A 27703-nucleotide genomic window follows, 5' to 3' on the forward strand; every position below is an offset into this window, starting at 1 on the left:
TTTTTTAATTTTAAGATAGTGCTAAAATAATTTTTATTTCTATATATATTTCGAACTTCATCCCCTTTGGAGGGATTTAGAAATATTATAAAGCACAGTTATCCTTCCAGATGCTTAGGAACATCTCTGCCAGAATTTGTTCGAATTCGTCTACGGGCGTGGAATTCTATAACTTTCAAACAAATAAAGAAATAGGCATTCCATTTCTTATATATAGATATATAAAGCAGAAAGTACATGTATTTGTCTTTTACAAAAATTTGTCATGTCAAAAAATGTCATTCTAAAATTTATTTCAAGGCACCTGTGTTATTTTCAATTCTTAAAGGAAATTAATTCTTAAGATATTTAATTAAATAAAAAGTAACTCAAGCTTCAACGTTTTTGTTTATTCTTAACTTTTTATCAATCTTTTCCCAATGACTTCTGAAATAATTTTCCTATCTGAAATATTAATACTATAACTTTTGAAATAATTCTCGATTTATATGCCATTTAAAGAGGAAACAATTACCGGTTTAATTATGCTAATTTAATTGTACAAATTTTTATTAAATTAAAAAAAATTACTTTAAAAACATTTTTTGTATTGTTAGAATCGCATTTTATCGGTAAATAATACAATGCAAAAACGCAGAATATAAAAATACAGTAAACATTGTTATAAGGCAGGTGGGATAATGAACAATTCTTCCACTCTTTCTCAGAATTTGCAGTCATTCTTTCTGTAAATTGTATGGTATAAAAATCGTTTAGCATATAATACAATGGCTGAAGCGATCTAACTTGATCTCTTTAACCAAATAAGACTCCTTCATTTATATTCATACAGCATTTCTGTAACTACTTATTTAAAAAAGAAAGTGTGCAAATTCTGAGGGAAAGCAAACCATTCTTTTCGACAGAAAAGTGTAAAATCCCAGCGTGAAACGAAACTACCTGTTCCATTTTTACCAACTCTGAAAGATTGGCGCCAAATGCTTTCGTACAGCAAACCTATCTCGGAGCGATAAATTACGCCTTTACATCACGTAACAGCCTTGAAACCACAGATGTGCTTGATACATTCATTCCGAACGTGATGCTCTCGTGTGAGGTGTGTAACTTCCACTCTCTTTGATTCGAGGCTACAAAGGGAATGTCAGATGTGGAGACAGGTTTTTCCCGTTATAATTCACCAAATGGCCAACTATTGAATCTTTTCACCCATTTACAAGTTCATTGGCAACGTAGACGTGGCTTTAATTTTGTTAATACTTCTGATTTATCATAAAACAGTAGACGATATTGTATTTGTTTGATATATCATGGCTGTAGTTGAGAAACGAGCCGGCACAACTGCTGAAGTCAAAATGACGGATGTTTATTTTAAATCTTTTATCGCTGGAGGTAAGTATATTTAAATTTGGATTATATTATTTTTAAATGCTAAAAGTATCTAAGTAGAACAATTCATGAATTCAGTGATTGCACCTAACTGTCAATTGCCAGCATTTGAACCATGCCGTTTTGTTTGGGTTTTCAGATAGACATGTCAAAATAAATGTAGTTTCTTATAATTCATAAAAATTGGAAACAGCAGATGTATTTCGTAATCGAATTATTAAAAATTGTTTTTTGAGATTTTATTTGTGTTTTATATTTTTCTTTATTGTTAATTCCGAATATGACGAAGTTTAAACCATCAGAATTATCAAGTCCTGTATAAAATAAGTTTAGTTGGTAAGACAAGATTTACTTGTAAAAATTTGAATGTAAGTTGAACTTTTGATTTATTTTGGAATCTGCTTTGTCATTTGTGATGTATGTAAGAACTGTATGTCATTGTGATGTATGCATGTGAGTAACGAATAATTTATTTTCACCGATTAATATAAAGACTTATTCACATTTTTAAAAATTATTTAACTTCTTTAAAATTACCTCTTTCTTGGATCATTTTTTATTCTTCAAAATATAAACTATTAAGCATATTTTTAAAATCTTGCACAAAATTCTGTGTCATTTTATTGAATTCTGAAAAATTTATAATATTGCTGGGTAACATTAGGTAAAGATAGTATTATTTTCTGATCTCAAATTTCCATAGGATTAAGTTTTCTTAACATAATGAATCTGACAGCTGTATACTGAGTTAAATTTAAGTTCATAAAATTAAGTTAGTTGAATGGCTTACATAATTAATTTAATTGAATGAATTGTATATTTTGAAATTTCAAAATTTAAACTGGTTTAAAGCACGACAGAAGTTTTGTGTTTTAAAATTAAGTGGCAAAATCTAATATTTAGTAATTGTGGAAATATTAAAAGACGGATATACTTGTTATCTAAAATACCTATGTTTAGAGACTCATAATTGCAATACTGTGTGGAATTTATTGGTTTGCTTTTTAACATTTATTAAAAATATAAATTGCTATATAATATGTATGAAGATAATTGTCTTAATTTGATGTTTGTGCAGTTTATTAAAATACATATATCTAATTGTTTGCTGCTTTTGTTTATTTTTATATGGTTATTATAAACATAATATTAAAGCTATTATCCATCTACAAAAAGGAATAAATGATTTCTAGGATGGTGTTTATATTAAGCAACATGGCATCTTGTAAGTTCTTCGTTATTTGAGAGGTTGCCAACTAGTTCTGGCATAGATTCAGTGTGGAGGACCTTAAGTGACATAGAAATTTATAATTTTGTTTTGTGTTAAACTTTTTTTAAAAGACAAAGAAAAGCTGCAGCTCTAAGTGTTATGCAAGAGTTTTAAATTCTACTAAAGGAATTGGCTTTCAGTTTCTTTTTTTTTTCTGAGTGTGAATGTTATTTTTCTTGTGTGTGTATATATATATTTTAACGCTTGATGTGCTTACAAAAATTATTTTCGGATAAATATAACTTTAAAATTTTATTTTTTGCATATTTTTTAAAATTTTTAAACTTTTATTTAATGGAATTTACTTTAAAAAAAAGCATGATGCATGCAAATTAAAATTAAATTAATTGAAAACACTGAAATTAAGGTATTCAATAGTTAAAGTATTGCACATTGTTGGTTATTTATATAATATTTCACCAAAACAGTCTTATTATATGAATTTGGGCTTATAACATAATTGTCTTTTTATATTCTTGGAATAGATGTAGTAAAATGGTATTTCTATTAATGCATCAGTGTTGTAATTCTCCTAGATATTTTAACTTTTTTTTTACTATTAATATTGATTTTTCTGCAGTAGGAATTCCATGAACAATAATCAGAATAGTCTTCCCAATTTTTTGAAGACTCTCTAATAAAGGTGAATTTGCTTTTTAGACAGATTTTCCCCTTACATTGGAATAAAAATTTAGCACAGAACTACAGTTACAATAAAAAAAAATTACGTATCAAATTTGATATATTTAAGTCATTCAATTTTTTAGTTATTCTTTATCGCATTTATATGCTTCCAAAAGTATAGGGCAACAAGTGATTATTACTGAATTGCTGGCTGATAGCTAGATGTTAAATCTGTGTACTGAATGTTATCCATTTGGTTGTCTTCTTTTTATAATTATATATGAAAAGTTAGTCAGGCTTTCTGTGAAGAGATTTTGCAGAAAAGTTTGATAAAAATGTATAGATTTTGTGTAAAGATTACATATCGATTCTCGTCCATCCTGCTGAAACAAGTTTTGAATTGTTCTTGTTGCTAAAAGGCAGACATTTTCAAAAAACATGCTTTTCAAACTCGGGGAGGTCTGAAGCATTGTGATTCGTCAAAATCTCATATTAAAATGATTGAATTATTACTAGACTTCCTGTATAGTTTGTTTGTTAGAAAATTAAAATGTGATAAGTTATGGGGAAAAAAGAAGTGAATAAAAATTATAAGATATATATGTTGTGAACCAATTTTCTTTCGGTAGCATCAAAATTCGGTTTTTATGCCTGTTTGAGTAATGGATTATATGTGAAAAGCAACTTGACTTTTTCTTTTATCGAGAGGATTAACTTAATAAAAAATTTTGCTGCTCAGTTTTGATGTTTCAATCTACTATTTCATCTTGTTGTTGTTCTTTCACCAATTTTCTTGTTTGTTATTTTATGATTTCAAATTTGCTTTCAGTTTATTTCATTAGCATTGTATCTAAGCTAATACATATTCATTGTTTTTGTTAAATGTTGCTCATCAAGAAAAGGTATGATGGTAATTTTCTAAAATAAAATTTGAATAGCTACAACTGAAAATTTTGGTCTACTTAAGAGTAAAGTTTTTTAATTTTATACTTAAAAATAATTTTATGTCATTACTCATTTCTAGGTCATTTGGAGCTTGTCAAAAAAAAATAAGAAAAAATAAGAATACTCAACTGAGCAGAAACCAGCTAAATAAAAAAAATTATTAAAATGTTTGTACTGTTTAATTGAAAGTTTGTAAAAAAAAAAAAAAAAAATTAAAAAATATTTCAAGCTGCTTATTTTGCTTGCATATAGTAACCTGTCTTGAAAATTTTTATTTTTAAAAGTATATAAGTATAAGATTTATTGAAGAATGGCATTTTATTAGGAATTCTATGTGTACTCTATGTGTTATTAATCCAAAGATATACTATTATAGCATTGTTTTCCTTCCAGGTGTTGCTGGTATGTGTGCGAAGACTACTGTTGCTCCTCTTGACCGAATCAAAATACTTTTACAGGCACATAACCATCATTACAAACACTATGGTAAGATTTCTTTTTTTTTTTTTGTAGTAAATTTTTATGAAATTAAAATACAGATGCATGTGAAGTCAAACTACAGATTTATATTGAGTAATTTGATATTTTTAAAATATCATTTCTTGATATAAATTAAATTACAATAAGATTGCAGTTCTTTACAAAATTTTATTTTTTCTTTAGCATAAATTTGAAAATACATCATGGCTGTTCAGAAAGTAACATTTTATATTGAAATTAAAAAATAATAAAAACTTGACATAATTTATTTAGTAGAATGAAATGGGTAAATGTACTACATATTCTCTATAGTAATCAAAATTTTCAATGCTTCACTAAGTAAACTTAAACGGTTATTTTTTCTTTAAATGTTCTATCATTAGATTTGCTTTCTAAGATTTTTACGTGGTTTATTATTTGAAAACCATTATCACAAAATTTATAACTTTGTATTGGTATATTTCTAGACTGAAGTTTTTATTGCAATTTGTTGAAGTAATATTAAAAAAAAAAATTTTTAGGTGTATTTTCTGGTTTGAGAGGTATTGTTCAGAAAGAAAGTGTCTTTGGATTGTATAAAGGAAATGGTGCACAGATGGTTAGAATATTTCCTTATGGAGCTGTTCAGTTTGTTTCATTTGAAATATATAAAACAGTAAGATATTTTATATTTTAGAAGATAATGTTCAAAATTTCATGAATTATATTTTTGTAATATTGCTATGTTCTAGACTTCATTTAAACTTGTTATTACTTAAGATTTTGTTTAGTTTTTAATATCTAAAAAATAAATATCTTGCTTTATATTTAAAAGAAAAGCAAAGATTATTTATATCACAACTATTTGACAGAATTTAAATGCTATAATTTTTTTAGTTAATAACTATTTGATTTTTATCTTGAAAGTGGAAATGATGTAATTTTATCTATAGCAGTTTTATTTTAGTTTAAGTGATTGTATTATTATGTAGCATAGGATTTAATTTGTGCTCTGTGTTGATTATTATTAGCATTTTATTTATTCATCTTCAGTAATCAAGCACATTTTTAATCTTTAGCAGTTTGATAAAGATATGCGAATGTGAATTTTTGAACTACGCATATTTTGAATTGCCTTAAATCATTATTTTATTATTTATATGAAAACTGAGTGTTATGATTCAGAATTAGTTTGACTTGTAAAAGTACTTTTTATACATTTTTATTAACCCTTTATTTGTTGTATCGTCAATTTTATTTTCTTATAATTTAATGTTATACTGTAGAATAATCTGTGGGTTGAAGAAAAACTTAAATTCATATAACTTTAAATTAATGTAGTAATTAATTTCCGACTTGTAGCTGATATCTATTGCTTGCTATCAGTTATGCTCCTGGTAGATTTTTTTTTTATTAATATTGTGAAAAAAATATTCATATTAGGAAGATATCGGCATAATTTAAATGACACTTCTAAGTACCATTGGTGTATAAAGTAGTATCAATTATTATGCTTTTCAAAAATAAATTCTTCTATTCAAACTTTTTTTTTTAATTTCAGTTTCTAAAGAACAACTTTGGACAGTCTCATGCTCTTAAATTCTTTGCTGGCTCGGCAGCTGGTAATATTTTTTTTCTTTACTTGTACCTTTTTTAACTTTAGAACAGAGAAATAATAGAATGACCAAATCATATTAATTTATGAATTTTTTAAAAAGTAAATCATATTTTAAAAGGATTTTAAAAATAAACTGATGTTTTTTATAGCTGAAAGTTAGAGTCAAAATAATTGATTGTATGGAATGTTCAATACTGTATTGTTTTAGATTATATTTAAATGTATTTAAAATTAAAAAATATATATACTTAAAAATGAAGTGTCTTGTAAATCCTACATTCTATTAAACTAGGTTGATGTATTATTAATGATTTTGAGCATTTATTAAATCGACTTATTCATTGTCCCTTAAGTATCAAATATTTTTCATTTCCTACATAAATGAATTAAAAGTGGAATTCTCAGTATTTTAAAAATTTCTCATGGATTTCTTTCTTGACAATTTTGTGATCAACAGTTCTATTTTGACTTGTATTTCTGTATTATTTCTTTATTTAATTTTTTAATTAATTTTATTTCATTTTTTGATTCTTCTGTATTTTTCAATTTTTTAAAACTATGTAATTAATATTTTAAAATTTTTCATTCATGCAAAAACTTCAACTGAAAAAAGAAATGAAAAATGCTAGTTGAAAATTTACTGAAAAATTACAATTATTCTGGATTTTGTGTTTTTCTATTTTTTTATTATTCCTAGTATAATTTTACATGGAACCCTATATATTTTTTATATAATTGTATAGATTGTGAACTTCTAATATGGTTTTTTATTACACTGTACTAAAATATATGCTATATTTTATATGCTGACTTCTTTGATATTTTTTACTTTTATGATGTATTTAGTAATTTAAATCAGCATATAGAATCAAATGCTTTTAAATAATAGGTATTTATCTTTAACAATTCATTGGATTTAATTCAGAAATTAAATCAATTGTAAAAAAGTTATGAATGCATTTTTATAGCCATTATTATTTAGCTTGATGAATTTATGCATATTTGTTTTAAGGCATAACTGCCGTCATGGTGACTTATCCATTAGATGTAGTTCGAGCACGCCTTGCCTTTCAAGTGACTGGAGAGCATGTATATTCAGGCATTTATGACACACTCTCATGCATATTCAGAACAGTGAGTATTTTGTTTATGATGAAAAGATTGGGTTGCATTTAATCAGGTTATTTTAGAAAGATATAAAGTTGCAATAAGCTTTTACCATTTGTGAACCATTTATATACATTGAGATGTAAAATTGTAATCTACAATGTAATTGAGAGATATGTACATTAAGATGTACATATTTTTTTTATGGGCAAAATTTTGGAGCAAGTATTCTTTAATCTTACTTGTTGGCTTTTGACATATTTTCAAGGTAGTTTCTGTAATTTTATCAATAGATTTTTTTTTTTTTTTGTATTATTAATATTTTGGTATGCTTGTCTTGTGGATTGATTCCAGACCAATAATACATTTTGGTTTAGAAAATACTTTAAGCAATTTAAATAAAAGATACAAAACATAGATTGACAATAAAATTTCATAGGAAAAGGAATGATGAATATCTATATATTATTCATGTTCCACGTTAGCTAATTAACTGCTCTAATTCTGTTTGATCAGTTGTTGAATTATGTGTTATGTATGGCTTATTTACACTTAACTGTTGATAATTCACCCTTAAATTTTTTGTATTTTTATGTGACAAAATCCATTATAATATTAAGAATCTTTAATTTGTAGATATTCATGATCATTCCCTAATTGAGAAGTTACTCTCATTTACAGTTCAGATTGACTGACAATATAAATTAACTAAAATCAAATTGGAATATTAAAAAAAATTGCTAATAATTGTATCTTGTGTTTTTAAAATATATTGATTTGAAACTTATAGATGGAGATTTGGTTATGCCTTTCATTTTATTTATATATATATCACATTTATTTTCTTCTGCTGCAATGCTTTTTTTTTTTCTACATTCCTCATTCTGTGTCATATTGAAAATGTTCCCATATTTCCGAAAATATCTGTGCGTATGCATTTGGAATCAAACGATAATTATTTGAAAATAAACGATTCTTGTATCCCCATATTTGTACAAATCTTGACATTTTTTTTTTTTTTTTTGAAGAAATAAAAATTCTATTTACTGTCTTTTATGAATAGTCATTCTCCTTATCAGAAATGCATGAAATTATTTTTAATATTAAATAACTTGGAAATTTAAAATTTATTTGGATTTTAATTTTACACCTATAATGTATGCCAAATAGTATCTGCCTTACTTCAGATTTGAAAAGCATTAATTGGTGCAATATAATTTGAAATTCTTATCTTTTCTAAATTATAACCTTCTGGTTCAAATTTAAGCAAAAGAATAAAACAGATTAATTTAAAGTCAAAATTGATAATAACTTTTAGGTGGAAAATGGTTGTTTAGTGAATGAAATATTAAGTAAAATCTGCATTGAATTTAAGATATGAATTTAACTAATAAATTACAATTTTTAATTTTCCTTATTGACATAAAAATTTATCGTATAATTTTTAAACTAATATTATTTACTAATTACTAATTGTTACTAATCTTTTGTCATTTCAGTTACTTTAATCTGTTTCCTTGTTTTCATTCCTGTCTCAAATTTCTTGATCACTTTCACATCATTGTAATGTCACAATTAAATATATCTAAGAATGTTTCCTATTTGTACATAGGAAGGAGGTTTACGAGCTCTATATAAGGGACTATCACCTACTGTTCTAGGCATGATACCATATGCTGGTAAGAAGTTTTGACGAATTTTTTAAATATATCATTGTTTTGCTTTAATGCTAGATTTACCCCATTTCACAAATTAGTTAAATATAATGAAAATTTGTTTCCAAGATTCAATTTTTAATCTATTAAAAGCATAATTTTTGATTACTTCATGGTTTCCTCAATCCTTGATTACTCCTTGAATTTTATTTTGCTGAATTCTTTGTTTTTTTTAGGGTGGGGGTCTTTGAAAATAGGTATAATTCACATGCATTATATATGGGGAGAAGAGAAACACACTTAATTACTTTATTTTTAGAATTCTACCAACTAAAAGATGTTGATATAGTAATATTGTCAAATTCCAAACTTTTTTTATCTGTGTATTAGAGGGAATATGCTGAAGGGGGCAAACAGTAATAACATTACAATATTATCATTACTTCTTTAAAAGAATTTTCAAATGACCCAGTAGGTGGGGTTTTCCCCTTTTGGAAAAGAAAACGTTTTTTCATGAACTGCGACTTCAAACAGCAGGGTGTAAAATGAACTTTTCTTTTCAATGAATATCGGTAGTCATTAGTACTGTAGCAATAAAGGATTCGCCTTTGTTCCTGCATTCATTTTTGGGTTGAAAATTTATCTCCCAGTGTTCTACAGTTTCTTCACAATTTTGTTCAATATCCATTAATGTTGTTTGAGAATACCCTCAGCTTTGTATGTTTTATTATCGCAATTGGGACATCTCGATAAAAGAAATCTTATTAAATATTCCAGTTCTCCTAATAAGTTCATATCTTTTTGTCTACCAGTTCAGTTGTAAAATAATTTTATACTTCTCTCTTAGTTTACATATTGTTTTTTGGCTTCTTTACAATGTCAAACAAAAGATCTGATATTTTAGAGATGTTTAAGCAAGGGAAAATGATAATGTGAAATGATTCCTTTGCTTAATGGACCTCTGCAAACAGTGATCTCGTACAATCTGATGTTTCAAAGAGCTTGGCAATTATGGTTGACGTCTAGGAAGTGAACAAAAACTTACGGTGGACACTTTCAATAACCATAAGGCCATCAAAATGCGAGTTCAACATAATTCGAGCATTTGCACAAGAAACATCACTCGGGAAATGGGAATAAGTGACCAATCAGTGCGACGAGTAGGGAAAAACAACTTGGACTGAAGCCAAGTTAAAAAGAAAAGTTCAGGTTCTCACTGAAGAAAACAAATTCGTGCGGTTCCTAAGAACCCAGGAAACTTTTGAGGTGGGCCGTAAGTCAGCGCTGGGAGAGATTCCATTTCTGTGATGAGAAGCTCTCTTTACTGTCCAATAAATTCGTAATTCTCAGAATGACAGGATCTGATTTGTAGATGCTCCAAGCACCTCGGCAATTGTTGAACAGTGTGTAATAAAAGAATAACATTTTAAGAACCATAACTAGGCTTTAATCAACCAAATACAACCTTATCAACAGAATGCAAACAACACAGTGATGCCAAACAGCATTACATAAATAAGTTTTGCCACAACAAATAATACTATATATATATTGCTACATTCACCCACCTCCCACCTATCGAAAGTCAATTCAGCAAGTGACATAGTCATGAAGATATGCAGGTGATCGTGTCTTTCGACCGGACAATAAAAAGTCTTTGGAGTAGATGATTGTCCAGAATCATCAAGTTGGAGGCCAGAATTGTTTAATTCCGATACCGCTGTATCTTGGTTTTCGTCTTCGATAACTCTAATATTCTCTGGAGGACACTGTTCTACAGAGTCGGCTTACGGTGGATGTAGGAGGGACCCGAGAGCCTTATTGCAGGGTCACCTTTGGGGGCCAAATGTCTAATAGTGAAACTTGATTTCAGTCCATCAGGCAGCTTTACATGTACATAGTCTGGATTAGCTTCAATTAATTCCACTTCCTGCACGACAGGATCATATTTGGTATGCCACACATGATTTTTCATTAGAACTGGACCTGGATGGGTAACCATGTAGGCAGGGAACAGCCGTTAAAAGATCTGGACTGATTGAATATGCATTCATGAGGGGTAGCATTTGTAGTTGTGTAGGGGTAGCATTTCTTCCCATCGTTCTGTCTCCATACCTTTTGATTTCAATGCCAAAAGTACCATCTTTCATACAATACCATTGTATCTCTCAACCTGGCCGTTTCCTCTAGGGTTGTACACCATACTTATTGCAATGCCTAAAGAGTTGAGAAAAGCTTTTAGTTCGTGTGAAACGAACGAAGCCCTTCTGTCTGAATAAATATATGCTGGTGTCCCAAAAAGGGAAAGCACATTCGTCAATACTTTTATTATAGTAGAAGCTGAAATATCTGCACAAGGGAATGCAAATGGAAATCTTGAAAATTTGTCAACTATGGTCAGAAGGAAACGGTTCTTGGAGGAGTTAGGTAGAGGTCCTTTAAAGTCTATGTTTAATCTTTCAAAGGGTAACATAGCTTTTATTGACTGCCCTTCGTTCTTGTACAAATATGGTTTTAATTCGTTACAACCAGAGCAAGAATTAGTTACTCTCTTGATGTCATCTAATGTGAAGGGTAAATTTTTAGCTCTAACCCATAGGTACATCCTGGTTATGCCAGGATGGCATAAAGCATCGTGCAATTCTTTAAATTTTGTTCCAGTCTCTGGTCAGATTGCTGCTGTAATCCTTGACATTGTGTTTGCAATTGTGTTACAGCTGCCTGAACGGTAAATGATATTGAATTTAAAGTTAGCCTATTCAAGTCACTATCTCGTAATCGTCTCTTTTTATTTTACTTGAGTAATGTTTGTCAAACATGAAGGCTATTGTTCTGTGATCAGTGAGGACCTCAAAATGTCTTTTGATCAGGTAGTGCTTCCAGTTTCTCAAACACTCCAACTGCAAATGCTTCTTTCTCGACTGAGGAGTGTCTTTGCTCACCTGCATTAAGTGTTCTTGAGAAGAAGGCTACATTCGGCTTGACTGAGAGTTGCATCAAAGTTCGTTATTGGGACATCATTTTCAACTCTAAAGAGTGTATTGCCCTCAGTTGCAGAGAATGAAACCTATGCTACATCTTTTTTGAGAGAATTGAATGTTTCTTTAGTCTCTTCAGAAAGAGGGAATGCTCCTTTCTTAAGGAGGCAAATTTTCTCTGAAAACTTGGTAATCTAACAACAATAGTAGACGAACATACCTAAAGTTCTTTGAAGGGTTGCCATGTTATTTGGTTATTTAGTACGGCGTTACATAAATAAATGTTGCTACAACAAATAATACTATATATGTATTACTACACAGTACCAATATCCAAAGTCAGTCATGGTTTGGAAACCATACCAGTGACACATTCTAGAAGCTGTTGTACTTCCATGGATCAAAAAGCACTTCAGCAATGTAAAGTAGATATTTCAACAAAACTCCGCACCAGCTCACAAGGCCAGAAAGGCGCAAGGTGCATTTTCCCGACATCATATTATCTGGAGAATGGGCACAATATTCACTGAATCTCATTCCCATGGATTACAGTGAATAGTCCATTTTCGACTCGATGGCTTGAACTAAACCGTAGAGAAGTATGGACTATTTAAAACAATCTCTTCAATGGGAATGGAATAGATTAAAGGTAGAAGAATTGTGGCCCATTGCTGAAAGTTTCAATAAGTATTTGCTCCTTTGCATCGATGCAAAAGGTGGCCACTTTGAAATAGATTAAATTTATTTATTATTAAAAGTCTATTGTTGTTATTATTTTTTATGTTTTGTTAATTTATTTTTTATGAAGTTTATATTAAAAATTGTTTGTCTGGCTTTTTCTGCTGCACCCTGTAGTATAAGTATTGAAAGTTTTTGTTTAATTTTGAAGGAAAAGTTGTGAAGCATTTGATTATTTGCTTTTATTGCTTACAACTATTCGTTTTTTATACGCTACAGCTCACTTCTTAATTGCCTAATTGTATATAAATTCAAATGTTTTCAAAGAAAATTTAGCTAATTAATTTGTTAGTTGTGGGGATGTTATTAAATATATTAATAAATGGAAAATTTAATATTCTTTATTTGTTGGACAATTTACAAATAATGTTTGCTGTTTGTTATAAAATCTATTAATAAAATTTGAAATAGTTTCATTTAAAAAGTCCAATTTATAATTTTTTTGTCTTCTATAGGTTTGTCATTTTATGTATTTGAGAGGTTAAAATTTTTTTGCCTTGAGTACATCCCAAACGTTACGGGACGACCCCATTCTGGTAGCAGTGGTGGAGTTGTTTTAACAGTACCTGCCAAACTGTTATGTGGAGGTTTGGCAGGAGCAGTTGCACAGACAGTCTCGTAAGTATCCCCCATACTTTATACTATACAGTTCTTTAACTATCAGATTGTTTGTTTGTAATATATATAAATTTTGTAATTGATTTGTCACCCATTTCCTGATGTACTACAATTATCAATTTGAATTCTTGCATTTTCTTAAGTAGTTGGTTTAATGTTTTCAGAACTTAATTGTTGGATAAATTTTGATTCCATACCAATGGAACCTCATAATAACATATATTAAGAGGGGAAAAAACTTAATTTTTTTATTATCATTGTTTATGCCTGTGAATTATAAAGAATAAGCTACAAAGTTGAAAATAATTGAAAAAATTATATCGCTTAAGGCACTAATTTACATTTTTAAAACCTGTTTTTAATTCAGTTCTCTTTATTTTTCTGTTTTAATCTTATTAACTGTTGGATAATTGTTTAAATTCTTATTTTCATGGAATGATTAACTACTTTCAGATATCCTTTGGATGTTGCTCGACGTAAAATGCAGTTGAGCATGATGAGACCAGAAACCCATAGATTTGGGTAAGTGCTAAAATGTATTGATGCTCTGCATATAATTTATTTTACTTTGTGTGCACCTAAATATAACCAGACTTCTATTTAGACTTCAAATAATTGAAATATTAGTACAAAAGTAACTCGAAATTAACGATATATATAAATTTTAATCAGTTAGATGCAAAGGAAATAGGTACATGTGTTGGAAAAGAGGTTTGTAATAAAGGATATAGTTTTGAGTGTATTCCTACGAAATGGTACATATTAAATTAAAGCCATTATACGCAACATAATTTTTTGAAATTTAACAAATTCCTCTTGCACTGTGTTGTTGTTACTTATGCACTTGTCGTAGACAAGCCCACTGACAAAGTCGGTGATTTAAGGCGAGTTTTGTGTAGTAATTTCTGAAGGTAAAGGCCCCTTAGCGCTCGAAGGCAGAAGTCTGACTTCTAACTCATTTGAAGCTGACACTCGCTTGCACAACCCCTTTTTACAAAGGGAGAGGGTTCTTTCGCATATCTCGCAGGTAGAACCGGAACTCGAGCCTGGAACACCCAGATCGCATGGAAGATGAGCTACCCCTAGAACGTCGGCCCTGGTATTATTATGTAAAAATGTAGTTGTTATATAACAACAATGTTGAGTTGTAACTGTATATATATATAATATTAAAATCTAATTTAAACTTAATTTCCTAATTTTTAGCTTAATTTAGCCATATTAACTTCATTCTAAAATATAAAATTTTCACGAGCTTTTTCCTCATTTTGCTCTTGTCATTTTGTATTGTGAGTGTACTCATCGCTTCTGCTCGTACAAAAAAAAAATCATGCATTCTGGGATGAAATAAAGCGAAGTTAAAAATTCAAAGTGTCTTCTCTGTTTTAACCATGACTCTGCTACAAAAAATGTTATATATAATTTTTTGATAGAAAGCTAATTTATGTATTGTTATTCGAATATATTCCTTAGATGTGTAACAGATGCAGCCGAAAATTAATATTTTTTTGCTCTTGGTTGCCATCAGTGGTTTTGCAGAGTATAAATACCATCTGGACTATATTTTTTCTCCTTTCCTGAACTTTAAACTCGCTGTTTTACACTAAAAATGAACCTTAAAATTGGTACTTAGGGCATCTACACACATATTTGTTATGCCACTGCTTGCTGTCTCCTAGATTTGTTACTGTTTACCAAGTGAGCTGATACGTGATTAAGTTTGCTATTCTCATTTGCGTTTTGTGTTGGTCTGGTTCTAAAATTTTGTCTTCTATGATCGTAATCAATCAAACCTTTTTGTAAAATTATAGACTGTCAGCACTTTGCTATATAAGCTTAAAAGCTCATAAATATCATCACCATCAACTTTCAAAATAGTGAAAGACTTTCTTTTGTTAACTTTATGAGCCCATCAAGTCAAAAATGTGAGTGCATCAAAGCCCTGAGCAGTTTCTTGTGTACAAAAAAAGAATGGAATCGTCTGCCCCTTCAAAGAAGGGGAACATCTACCAAGCTATAATTTAAATGTGTGGCCAGTTTTTAAACCCCTCGTGGCTGTTTAAGAGAAAGATTTGCTGAATATACACTTGTGCGTGTTTCAGCGCTTTCAGATGCATTTGCATTTTAGAGATGCCATAGAATTAAGAGTAAATTAAAAAAATTAAATAAGGATAAGTTAATTAAATATAAAACATTATCTTCAAATCTCCTTTTGTATACTTTTTTGTCAAAAATTATATTTTCTTATTTATGAAGCATGAAAAGATTCGATGATAAATTTGCTATTTTAAGTACGTTTTTTAAAATTAGTTTCAAAAAAAAAATTTTTTAACCTTTATATAGAGCATATGAAAATTATCAAGAAATTTTCAGTGAATGGGGAAACTAGTTTAGCAAGAAGAATTTTGTAAATATAAACTTGCTTTTAATTATGAAAGTAAAATTAGGCTTGCTTTTATTTGCTTTATAAAACTCATCAATATTGTTTTTATAAACTTTGTAGATATAGTGCAATATTAAATAAGATGCTTATGGCTTGAAAAACTTGAACCTAATGAAAAGGTTAAAGAAATGTCATTAAAATTTATTATTTTTTCCAATATAATGTAAAATTTAAAACATATCTCTAACTTCCAAATATCAACAATAATGTAGAATGCAATTTGCAGAAATCTCTTCCATTCTGCTTTGTATATTTAATTCTTTAAAAAAATTAATTCAATAGAGATGAGCCTGAAGAGTATCTTAATGTCATTTTTTCTTCTTTTGCTCCTTCAAGAAAAGAAAAAAGAAGAAAATCTATCTTCATGTAGCAGTTAAAGTACAATTTTTGCTCGAATAATTATTTTATTCATTCTCATTAAAAAAAAAATGGAATTCTGTTGCATAATCTTACAGGAATTCAAGTTAGTCTCTGATTTAAAATTAATATTTTCTATTTAATTTCATAATTAATTGAGACATAATAAGTTTTATCCCAAACAGGAAGATTTTTATATTTCTATAAAATAGGGAAATTTTTGATAAATTAGAAATATAAGATTATTTGTACTTTTAGCAAGCAAACAGACATTTCTTAATCGGTTCATAATTTTTCAATTATATTCACAGAAGTTTCATTGAAACTGAATGCACCAAATTTTACTCAATCTCTAAATTTTGTACAGCAATTGATCTTAATCAACTTTCACTATATTTTTCTAAAATGCACTGTTTGTGTGAAGTTTAGGAAGGAAAAAATAACTATCGAAATTTTTAGTTTAATATCTAATTAGGGTTTTTTGTTAAGTTTAGAAAAATTGATTTGTAATTAAATAAGATATTAAAAAAGAAAACATGAGCAAAACATTTTCGAGAAAATATTTAAATAATCAGTGTGAATAAAAATAAGAGGCTGGAAATAGATTTCTTTATTGATAAACAAATTAAAAATTTTAATATCTTATGCATGAAATAAATTGAACATCTTATGGTATTTGTAATGTAATGTTTAAGAAATCCAATTATTGAATTTAGATTTTCTTTACGGATAAATAATGAGTCATCCTCTTAATTACTATCCGATGTGTTCTTTTCCTTCACACTTATAGCATGATTTGAAAAGAAGTGCATCAGTCACTGTCAGCGATACCAGATCTCCATAGCGAGCATTAATGCTTTCGTCAAGTAATGCCTTCCATCCCTTAAATTCAGGGCAATCAGGGCTCAGAAGATTAAATGAATGGCTTGGCCAGTTTCTAGCTTTTGAGAAATTCAATAATTTTTTTTAAATTTCTGTTTTTGGATTTGTATTGTATTCTAAAATGGGAAGTATTCAAAACAAATGACAAGGAACTAAAGTCTAGATATTATTGGATTGGAAAGTCATTGTTTGAAAAAAAATCCTCAATTTATGATAAAATTGAAGAATGGTGAATCTTTTCAACCATTTAAAATACATAAATTTCGACAGTATAAAAATATCGTTTTTAATTTGTGTCAAAACAACTATAAGGCATAGTTGTTCTTTTTATTGAGGAGGTGAATACATGGAACTGCTCAGAAAATTAAAGTTTATTTTTCTTTAATTTAAAGCTAATTATTAAATTGAAAATTGATGTTATGATTTTAAGCAAAAGTACTGAAAAACATATGTGTCGGTAAAGGTGTTGCTACAAACCTGTAATTTTGCTTCCCAGCACGAATAGTGTCATCGTAAGAAAGAACTTTTTGCGATCTGCTCTGTTGTGTGCTGAGCGGGTGTCGACAGTTATCTCGGAGCTTAGCGACAAACTTAATGACCATTTAGCGACAAAATAGATAATGCTGGAAACTTTGGGAATTTTAACGATCCGAACAATAGGAACTGAGATACGCCCAGAACCTTCTAGGCCCGTCTCCCGGGAGCTATAAAAGGCCTGCAGTCTCAAGCTGCGGTGGTGAATTGAAGCGTAGTCGGAGTCGTAGATAAGTAACGAGTCTTCGAGAGGATAGCGAAGCAACGGCGGAGTGCCAGTGTTGTGTGAAGCTCAAGCGAGTGCTGAACTGCTGTGTGCCGAGTCCTGTTGTCTATTGTGGAAGCAGCATCGTGTGTGAAGAAGCCAGTCGTGTGGTAGCGAGTCCACAGCTAAAGCGAGGAGACGGTGAGAACTTCAGCCGTTTGGAGAGACCGTAGAGCGAAGCTCCGAGGATCCCCTCTCCTGCTGGATTCTGTGGTCGCTTTGTGCGCTACTGCAATTAATGTACGCTTTGGTCGTTTACTACTTGTGGGCAACTATCTGCTGTAGTGTGCTGACCTGTGTTCGTCTCGGCTGTAAATATTAGTCATCTGTGTATTCGTCGTCCTTGTGTTAGTGTCTTCGTGTTATGTAAACATGGTTGTTGTTTTCTGCTGAGGCCTACTGATTGTGGAATCGCACCTTACACCCACTACAAGCGAACCCGGTGATTCATAAGATATTTCAATCAAATGATATTTAAAATAAGTGGTAATAACATTAATACATCTCAGTTTTGACTGGGTTGTTATTGGAACCAGATTATAGCTTTATGTAAAATTCTTTATAAAAATAAGTTAAAAACATGATAGAAATGGAAAATTTTTATAGGTGATTGATTCTATAATCAGAAGTACATATATTGAAAGTAAATAAAATAGTAATATATTTATTAAGAAATTAAATTTTTCTTATTTGGGATTATTTTTCTATTTTGAAAGAATTTAGAAAAAGTGTTCTGCTTCTTCCAGTCTTCAAAATAAATTTTATTTTCCACTGTAAAGTATAATGTATTACTTTACAGTTATTATAATTTTTTTATACATCTTATAGGAAAGGTCTTACTACCACACTTGTTTTAACATTCCGTGAAGATGGTGTTGTGAAAGGGCTATATAGAGGCATGACCATAAACTATCTAAGAGCTATACCCATGGTTGCTGTCTCTTTTTCAACATATGAACTGACGAAACAACTCCTTGGTTTGGACACGGGTATTGAATCTTGATCTGATGCGTAAGCTGTTTTTATCATCATCTGGAAACATCTCTCTGTAGTTTTCAGTATGAAGTCTGTATTATACATATTTATTTGTATATTTTATGCCCTAATTTATTGTAATATATGTTCAAGTTTTTATGATACTTAAGTTGGATATTGTTAATCTTTATATATAAAAATAAATAAGTTTTTTAAAAAACCAAGTCTCTTCATGATTCCATTGCAATTACTTCTAGCTTTGCAAGAAAAATAGTTGTGTGTGTATACATATGTATGTGTATATATATATATATATAGATAGATAGATAGATCTTGAAAAATTATTCATCCAAAATAATAAAATTTTCAATTTGAAAAAATGTAAAATGTATATTATTTAAAACTGTTATTTTATTTATAATGCACTTTTTAATTTTAATGAAGAATACTCAATAAAATAAAAAAAAGTTATGAATGATATACTTCTGTTATATCTATAAATTCAAATTTGAAAATAATCGACCATATAGATTTTGATCATTTTTACTCTTTGTATCGTGACTTCCTCCATAATCATAATGCTATGAAAGAATCAAATTTTTACTCGATTTTTTTTTTTTTTTTTCTAATGTTCGGTAAGAAAAAATCACTTTAGTATGTTTTCTTTATAGAATTGAATGTAAAAAAAATGTATTGTGCTTTATATGTATTTTGTTCATATTCTAATATTTTTCTGAGTGCTTTGATTTGGTTGGTTATTAAAAATTACCTTTTGAAATATTTTTCCCTTCTTATTTTTGGTTGTTTAATCATTACATATTAAATCTGATTACAGCTTAACTGTTTTAAATAACAGAACTGTTTTCATTATTGGAATAATTGGACATAAAATTTCTTAACTAAGCAAACTTGAGAATGATATTGACAAACTATCAGATTAGCGAAAAAAAAAAAATCTTTTCTCCCCCCCCCCCCCCCCTGTGCTGTGATGTCATGCAAATACAGCCGAGTGAAATATGCAAAATTTGTCTTTTAAATTTGTTTATTTATAACATCAGTCGGACAATACACACAACATAAAACGCATAATATAAAAAAACATCCACAACATATAAACAACAGGAAATTCATACATTACAATATTTGTAAATCCATTCCCACGACCATTATCTTAATCTACAAGATAGAACACCATCACAAGGCCTTTTACTTTCAACACCACGCTGACTCCCGCCGAAAAAATCTACCATCTGGTCAACTAACTCCAGCGTGATGTCATCACACCCCTGATCTACACCAATACAGTGCTGCCATCCACCCCCTGGAAATTCTCGAGTCAAATTCTTTACAGCGCCTTCTGTAGTTTTGTTCGTGATGAAATGTGTTGATATTTGGTGCTCAGGAAATTTTATTGATAGATTTCAAAGTTTTATTTTATTATTTTTATAAGCTTTGTTCCAAAGTGCAATGATTGTATATTTTCTAATCACTGTAAAGACTACATTTGTGAAGTATAATTATGCTGCTTATGTGAAAAAAATAGTAAAATAAAATGTTTTCCTTAGATTAGTCATGTGATTATTGAATATGTTAGCATTCATTTGTCAAATAACTCTTAATAACTGAAAGTTTTCATTATTAGATATTATAGTTTCCAACATCATAATTACCATATGAAAGAAATTAAATTTCCTTCATTCAGTTTTTTATTAGATACTGTCTTGTATTTATAGACTGTATCATAACCTCTACCATGTGATGTGTGTTTGTGTGTGTATCAGATCATACAGTAATACCCTGAACTTGTGACTAACATATGTCAGACAGAGGTTTGACATTGCATATAAACGTGTAAATTTAAAATAGAATGGCAGTTATCTGGCAATGCTAACAGAATATCTATTTGGAATAAAGGTGTGTAATAAAGAATAGCTTCCAAGTTCCCATTAATATCTTAAAATCTAATTTCGACTGACGATTTAAATAGATTTTTGCCTTATATAAATTATTATATGATGTACCTCATTAGTCTATTGTCTCCAAAATTTTCAACCCTTTCTCAATTGAATCATGACGACATTTGTTTTCGTGTGTCATTTAAAGTTTAAAAAAACTAGATATGATAAATATATGTATTATCCAATGGTTGAAAGTTAGATTCGAACTGAGAATTTGAGAAATAGGCATGCAGCTCTAATGGTTAGACCACAGATTCTTCAGTGTGGGAATCTGTCCTATTCCTTCTGTGTTTTGTCTGAATGCACAGTGTGGTTAAGAAAGTAGTACGGATGCACATCCCTGACTGTTACAAATTATTGTATCTTTGTTACTGAGTGGCAAATTATTATGACCACTTATATGCAGAACAGTCAAAACTTCACATTATTGTCAATACAGGACGAGATAGCTATCAAAAGGGAATGCAAGACAAATGAAGCAGCAATTGCACTGTGTTGCATGGTAAGAAATAAGCAAAAAAGCATGATTTAACTGAGTCTAAACTCGAGATGATTGTAGGCGCTCGAAGCATGAGAATGAGTATCAGTAAAACGGCTGCACTCTTGAAGTAGTCAGTTATTAATGTTTGCAAAAGTGAACTATCGGGCAGATAACAGATATTTACGTCATGCTTATGGTCATCACAGGCTACTAAATGCTCGATCTGAAAGAAGAGTTGTCCAACAGAAGTGCTACAGTACGTCAAATTGCGCGGAGTCTTGATCAAGGAGCAACTGCGAAGATCTTTGAACGGACTGTTCATCACACATTGCACCTTATAGCGATATGGCAAGTCGACGACTTTTTCGAAAGACTATTATCTGCCTTGCTGGAGAACAGACGTCTCCACTTCCAAAAGGGCACAAAGATTGGACACTAGATTATTGAAAAAGTGTCATACTGTCCTGGTGAGGCGTTTTCAATCGTATCATGTAGATGGCAGACGGGAAATATGGGGAAACAGCACGCAACTATAGATCCTAACAGCATTGTCACAACACTTCAATCCAGTGGAAAGTGAATTCTTTCCAAAATTGTTATGTTTTGGACGAGAAATAAGCCTGGAGGTGCGCTTTTATTTCGCTGATGTATTTAAAGCGCTTATCGGGAAAATAATTTTTTTAAGGACGGAAAGAAGTAATAATTAGATGGAAAGGGATCTGAAGAGTATGTAGGATGCGGTGAAACATCCCAATCAAACTGTAAGAGCTTTTCTCTTAAGATTAACGCAATATGTGGTCTTTTCGTTCTCATGATGAAAAACAACTCCTCGTCCGTTCATTAATTCTGGCCGTTTCTTTTGCTATGGCAGCTTTCCATTGATAGAATTGACGATAGTATTTTATAGAATTCATTGTTTCACCTTGAGGAAGTAGCTCGTAGGAAATTATACCTTTCCAATTTCATCAAATGGACAAAATGAACTTTTTTGGGGATGTAAACCCAGCTTTGCGACAGTTTAGAGCTCTGGGACGACTAAAACCGGTGACATAGACGGCTAATAGATAAGCCTGGATATTTGCAAAAGCAGAGCCAAATAATGCCATTCATAGCGCGATGAGTAAGAAACTTTTGGGACTCCCTAATATTAATCCTTTGATTACTGTGGTACAACGTTTGAATGCCGAAGGATATTTAAAGTATTATCGCAGATGAAATAGACCGTTATGTTAATGGTGCGCCCTGCCGTGGAGGAATAAATCCAGTAAAATAATACTCACTATCATAAAGTTGGCATTGTCCGCAGATGATTGATGAGATTTCCTGATATGACCTTTAATTGGCGGACACAATCACTAGATCTCAATCCAAATGAGAATCTGTGGGACTAGAGCGGATAAGGCTGAATCCAGTACCATCAAGACTTAAGAATTCGAAAGGGCAATACATCAGATATCTCATACCACCTACCAACAACTGATAGAGTCCATGCCAAGAAGAATCCATGTAGTCTTAAGGGCAAAGGGGGTCTTATAATAAATTGGCCTCTCAGTTCATATTTGTTGATTGTAAATATGAATTGCATTAAGCAAAATCAATTGAAAGTTTATCTGATAATTTTGCAAAATGTAATGCTATTATTTCCAAAAGATTATAAACAAATAAAAGAATTGTAACTCTAAACTGAATATGATCTGATGACACTGCGAAAATCAAAGCTTACATTTCTGACCATGAGATTTTCTAACGTTGCATCTATCCATCGAATAAGATGGTTTAAACTTCTCAATTTGTCAGTCAATCTTCCAATTTCGTTCGAATCGATAATCTTATCCGAATGCATTTTACTGGTGGGAGTTTCCAAACAGGTGCATGTTCCAGATTTTTGTTGACAATCCGAATATTGAATATTTCCTGTTGCAAATCTTAATAATTTTAAGGGAAAATGTTACGTCGTTGTAAGCATCGAAGGCACTTAACTGGTAAAAAGCTTCATAGTCAGTGAGAACTTGCTTAAAATAAAAATTTCCTTTGATCTTTTTATTGGCATTTTCAATGTAATATTTCGTCACTGCTTTTTTTATCGCCATCTATACTTTGAATTCATCGGTTTTTTTTTTTTTTTTTTTTTTTTCCTTCTCGTATACAAAAATGAAATACTGATACTGAATACCTTCTCGTATACTAAAAAGAATACGAGAAAAAATTTAACCTCGAAATGAATTAACCTTCTTTGAAACATGGCCACGTTTTATACCTCTTTGAGTCCTTCAAACACTTACCGGTCTGTCGCTCTATCCGTTCGTCAGTATTGTTACAAACCTGGAACGTTGCTTCCCAGCACGGTTAGTTCAATCACTGGAAAGACCGTTTTACGATCAGCTCTGTTGGGCGCTGATCGGATGCCGGGTCAGTGAGTTCAGAGCTTGACTACGAATTTAGCGACAAAATAGATGCTACTGGAAACTTCCAGAATTTTAGCAGTTGAGCCAATAGAAATCCAGATACGCCTGATTGGTCCAGAACCTTCTCGGCCAGCCTACCGTGAACTATAAAAGGCTAGCAATTTCAAGCTGCAGTCAATCGTGAAACGAGTCATCGAGAGGATAACGAAGCAACGGCGGAATAGTCCGGCGAAGAAAGACCGTTGTGTGGAGCTACAGCGATTGGTGTTGTGTGCCGAGTCCCAGTGTTTATTGTAGAAGCAGCATCGAGTCATGTATGGAGTAGCCAGACGTGTAGTACTGAGTCGGCAGTTGGATACAGCTAAAGCAAGGAGACAGTGGAAAATTCAGATGTTTGGGGAGATCCTAGAGTGAAGCTACGTAGATTCCCTCCTTATGCTGAATTCTGTCTGGCCGCTTTGTGTGCTGTGGTTGTTTTTACTACCGACTTGTGGACCAATGTTTGTTGTAGTGTGTTGCTGTGCGTTTCCTGTTTTCGTCTTGGCTGTAATTTGTCGTCTTCTTGTTAATAAAAGTCGTCGTCTGTCACTAAAGGATTGTTTATTTCATCGACCGACCAATCGGAAAAGAACCCCGATGGGAGTAATCTGTAACAGTATGATAACTCAAAAACACTTTGAGCTAGACGGATGATTCCACAAATTTCTTATCATGAAATTTGTGGAATTCTACGATAACTACACAATGTAAAGAGCTGGAAGGATAAGATTCTGTACTCGGATTTAGCATCAGAAGTGTCATTCAGTCTCAAATTTTGATTCAGATTCGTCTAAAGCTCCAATCTTCTGCCAGTCATATGAATGTAAACTTGATAACTCAAAATCGCAACTACTTACGTTTATAAAATATTTAGTGCGTGATCTTGCTACCCAAACTGTAGAGCTGTATCAAAGTCTGCTTTCAGTCAGTCTTAAAAAAAAGCGTCCGAAACACATAGTCGGCTTTCTTCAGTATATTGCGAAGCACAAAACGCTCATGTGCCAAAATGAAAATACCTTTAATTTAATTCCTAAAATAATATGAGGGCATTTGATTTTAGCTTAAATTGAATTGAACTTAATTGAATTTCCATATTGAAAACTTAATAGTTTGATAAATTTCTTCTTATTATTTTATTTATTTTTTAATCAGCCTTATTACTCCCAATATCTTATCTGAATACATAATATTTTTCAACTATGATAACTTTCACGCACGATATCCAAATCTTTGCTTTGTCGAAACGTCATTTACTTCACGTTGAAAAAGTGTCAAGTCATTGCAAATTATCCACGGTAGTTTTAGAAAACGCTTTGCAATAAATATGAGAAAATAAAAATTATTTCGGGCAGTGGAACACGAAACGACAAAACTGAGCATTCGAAAAGAATCATGCAATTCTTACTTTCTCGTAGTTGATGGTTCGTTCTCAAAGCTTTCTTAAATTTCTCATTCGGATTTCCTATAACCAAGGAATTTTTCTGAAAGCACGATGTATTAAATTCCAAGTGGGTGTGACTTTTAGACATTTGTAGATGTCTCGGAATGCTATATATTTTTTGAAGGAAATTTAAATTATGGTGGTGTTTTTCTAAAATATTCTTTTCAAAGATTCCTTTTAAATTAAGATTATCGTTAAAGTTTTTCTCGCATCTCAGCGACTTTCACACGATCATTCATAATCGTTCCTCTTCTTTCTTATCAAGTTTCGATGGCATGTTCTTCCCTTTTTTGCACTTGTCAAACGAAAAGATATCAGATATCAAAACCTTTGAACTTCTGTATCTTTTCAGGGTCAATTTTTTTCATTCTTTATCCATGATTACTTTGAAGAAGTAACCGTTTTTGTACCGCAAATTAAAATATAAAAAAGCATACAAAATAGATGCGTGCGTTATTTATTCAAGGAAGGAAAGAAGCAAAGATTTTCTTTTTGAGTTCTTTCTTTCTTTCCCTCCACCCCCCTTTCAATATCAATCATTTCGGCGAAGTGTAATCTTTCTCTTTAATTTAAAAATTAATATGCTAGATTATTTGTTGTTATTAATACTTTTCTTTCATTCAGTAACACTTTATCCACTTTCTCACCATGCCACGGTAGCCTGGTGGTAAGGTCTTGGCTTCTGAAACGGAGAGGTGCAGGTTCGAGGTGCGATTCCACCGAAGAGCCGTCGTGTAAGCGATTCTGTTGCATGTTAAAAACGTCGGGACCAAACGTTCTCTTGCTGGTGTTGTGTGGTGTAGGAAGTGCCAGCTCAGGTGTCGACCTCGTTATCTGACCGTGGTTCAAAATTACGATGTCCGTCCCAAAATAACCCTAGTATTGCTCTAAAAACGGAACTTTAAAATAACCAAACCAAAATCACCATATGGTGGTTTCGAGCATCCACCCATCGAGCAGGTGGATGCTCGAGCCTCGATGTCGGATTTAATATGCATCTAGCCTATATATATATATAATATACATGATTTATCTTTCATGAACTCAAGTTTCGTAACACAATCGCAGGGGCTTATTATGAAGCCATCGCTTCCCTTCCCATCATTATCATAATGCTATGATAACAGGATAGAAGAAAGAAAAGCTTTATGCATTTAGTGAATATTTTGTATCTATAACTTTGACCATTTAGAGCAACTCCACTGAACGATAAAAGTCAGTGAGACATTTTAAAGAATTTTCAGCCTAGATCAACTTCCTCATTACTGTATCGTTCGATGATATTGGATTGGTGATTATTGTTTCTTTGTTAAATTCTTTCATAAATTTAATTAAAACAGTGCTTAAAAATACGGCTTTTTGATGTAGGTAAAAACAACTTTTTAAAATTCATGTTTTAATTATCTTATCTTAATTTTAAATTTATTATTTTGAATAAACTGAAATTGTGAAATAATTTTTCTCAAATTCATAATCACACATATGAAATCAATTAATTAATTTTTGAAACGAATATTCTGTATGTTGTTATGCACAGAATTTCAAACCTCTAACACATCAAGGAAATATAAAAATTCAATCGCAAAATAACATTTTCATAAACGTGAAGCAAGTAACTTAGATAAAAGCGAGTAGTAAAAATTAAGTTATCGAATTTTAAGGGGGCGTTGAAAAACATTATGTACCGGATATATGCGATTGTTTCATTCGCTTTGTGCTTCGAATATTACATTTGTTTGTTATTTGATTGAATTTAAAGACATAATTAAATGAAAAGGCGAAACACATTAAAAACAAGGGTTATTTAAAATACTTCGGGTTTTTTTAACGTGTTTTTAAATACTCAAAATCTATTTTAGCCCTTTCATTACTGACCCGACCCATGACTGATCCGCTCAAATTCTATACTGGCTTGCCAGTTTCTGTTTCGGATGGGACATGCAGGATGTAAAACGAGTTACCACTAAGAATTGCTCTTTACATCCTGCAGCCCTTGTCTGAAACAGAAATTGGTAAGCCAGTATAGAATTTGCATTCCCTACTGGAAAGGATTAGCAGTAAAAAGTTTTTTAAAATTTTATTTTGGTGGATCGAACTTATTATAACATATTCGGAAATTTCGAATGCCGGGTTTTATTTAATTGAAATATTATTCCTTTCTTTAAAAAATGCCGGATCAGTTACCCAAATGGGTCATATCTGGGAGTCGGTGCCAGTTGAAATTTGTTTCCGTTCTTGTCAGTACAGACGAGTCTTTTTGTTGCGACAGGAAGAGTCACCATTCTGTAGAGAGGGAACCCGTAGTTTTGCGGCTTTCTTCCTGGGAGAGGTTTCGCTAGAATATACGGATTAGCGCGTTTCCTCTCTTCCTCCTTGGCTTCGAGTTGTTTGATTCCGTTACAACGTATTATTGCCGCTCTATCTGGTAGACAAGAGATCCTGGTGCCATCTTTGCAAGGCATGGGCCAAGGTTCTATGGGCCTCTTGTAATAGCTTTCTTTGGAATCACTAGAAAGAATAAGAAA

At 30.9% G+C, this 27703-nt stretch overlaps 1 protein-coding gene across 1 annotated transcript; it reads left to right on the forward strand.

Annotated features, from left to right (window-relative positions):
• The first annotated feature begins 1034 nt into the window (after positions 1-1034).
• LOC129987997 (solute carrier family 25 member 16-like) lies at positions 1035-20423 on the forward strand. The gene is made up of 9 exons (XM_056096063.1): positions 1035-1389; positions 4619-4711; positions 5227-5360; positions 6246-6306; positions 7315-7436; positions 9022-9088; positions 13236-13398; positions 13852-13920; positions 18708-20423. Exons 1-9 carry the CDS (start codon positions 1308-1310, stop codon positions 18880-18882), a joined length of 966 nt encoding a protein of 321 aa, XP_055952038.1. The 5' UTR covers positions 1035-1307; the 3' UTR covers positions 18883-20423.
• Positions 20424-27703: the final 7280 nt, after the last annotated feature.

This window comes from Argiope bruennichi, chromosome 10 (genome assembly GCF_947563725.1).
Source record: "Argiope bruennichi chromosome 10, qqArgBrue1.1, whole genome shotgun sequence".
Lineage (NCBI taxonomy): Eukaryota > Metazoa > Arthropoda > Arachnida > Araneae > Araneidae > Argiope > Argiope bruennichi.

Excerpts from the sequence above, each read along its gene's own strand:
- LOC129987997 (XM_056096063.1), top strand. The coding sequence starts at position 1,308 with ATGGCTGTAGTTGAGAAACGAGCCGGCACAACTGCTGAAGTCAAAATG. Across the intron at positions 4,712-5,226 it reads CCATCATTACAAACACTATG|GTGTATTTTCTGGTTTGAGA; the intron begins GTAAGATTTCTT and ends AAAAATTTTTAG. Across the intron at positions 7,437-9,021 it reads TCTCATGCATATTCAGAACA|GAAGGAGGTTTACGAGCTCT; the intron begins GTGAGTATTTTG and ends ATTTGTACATAG.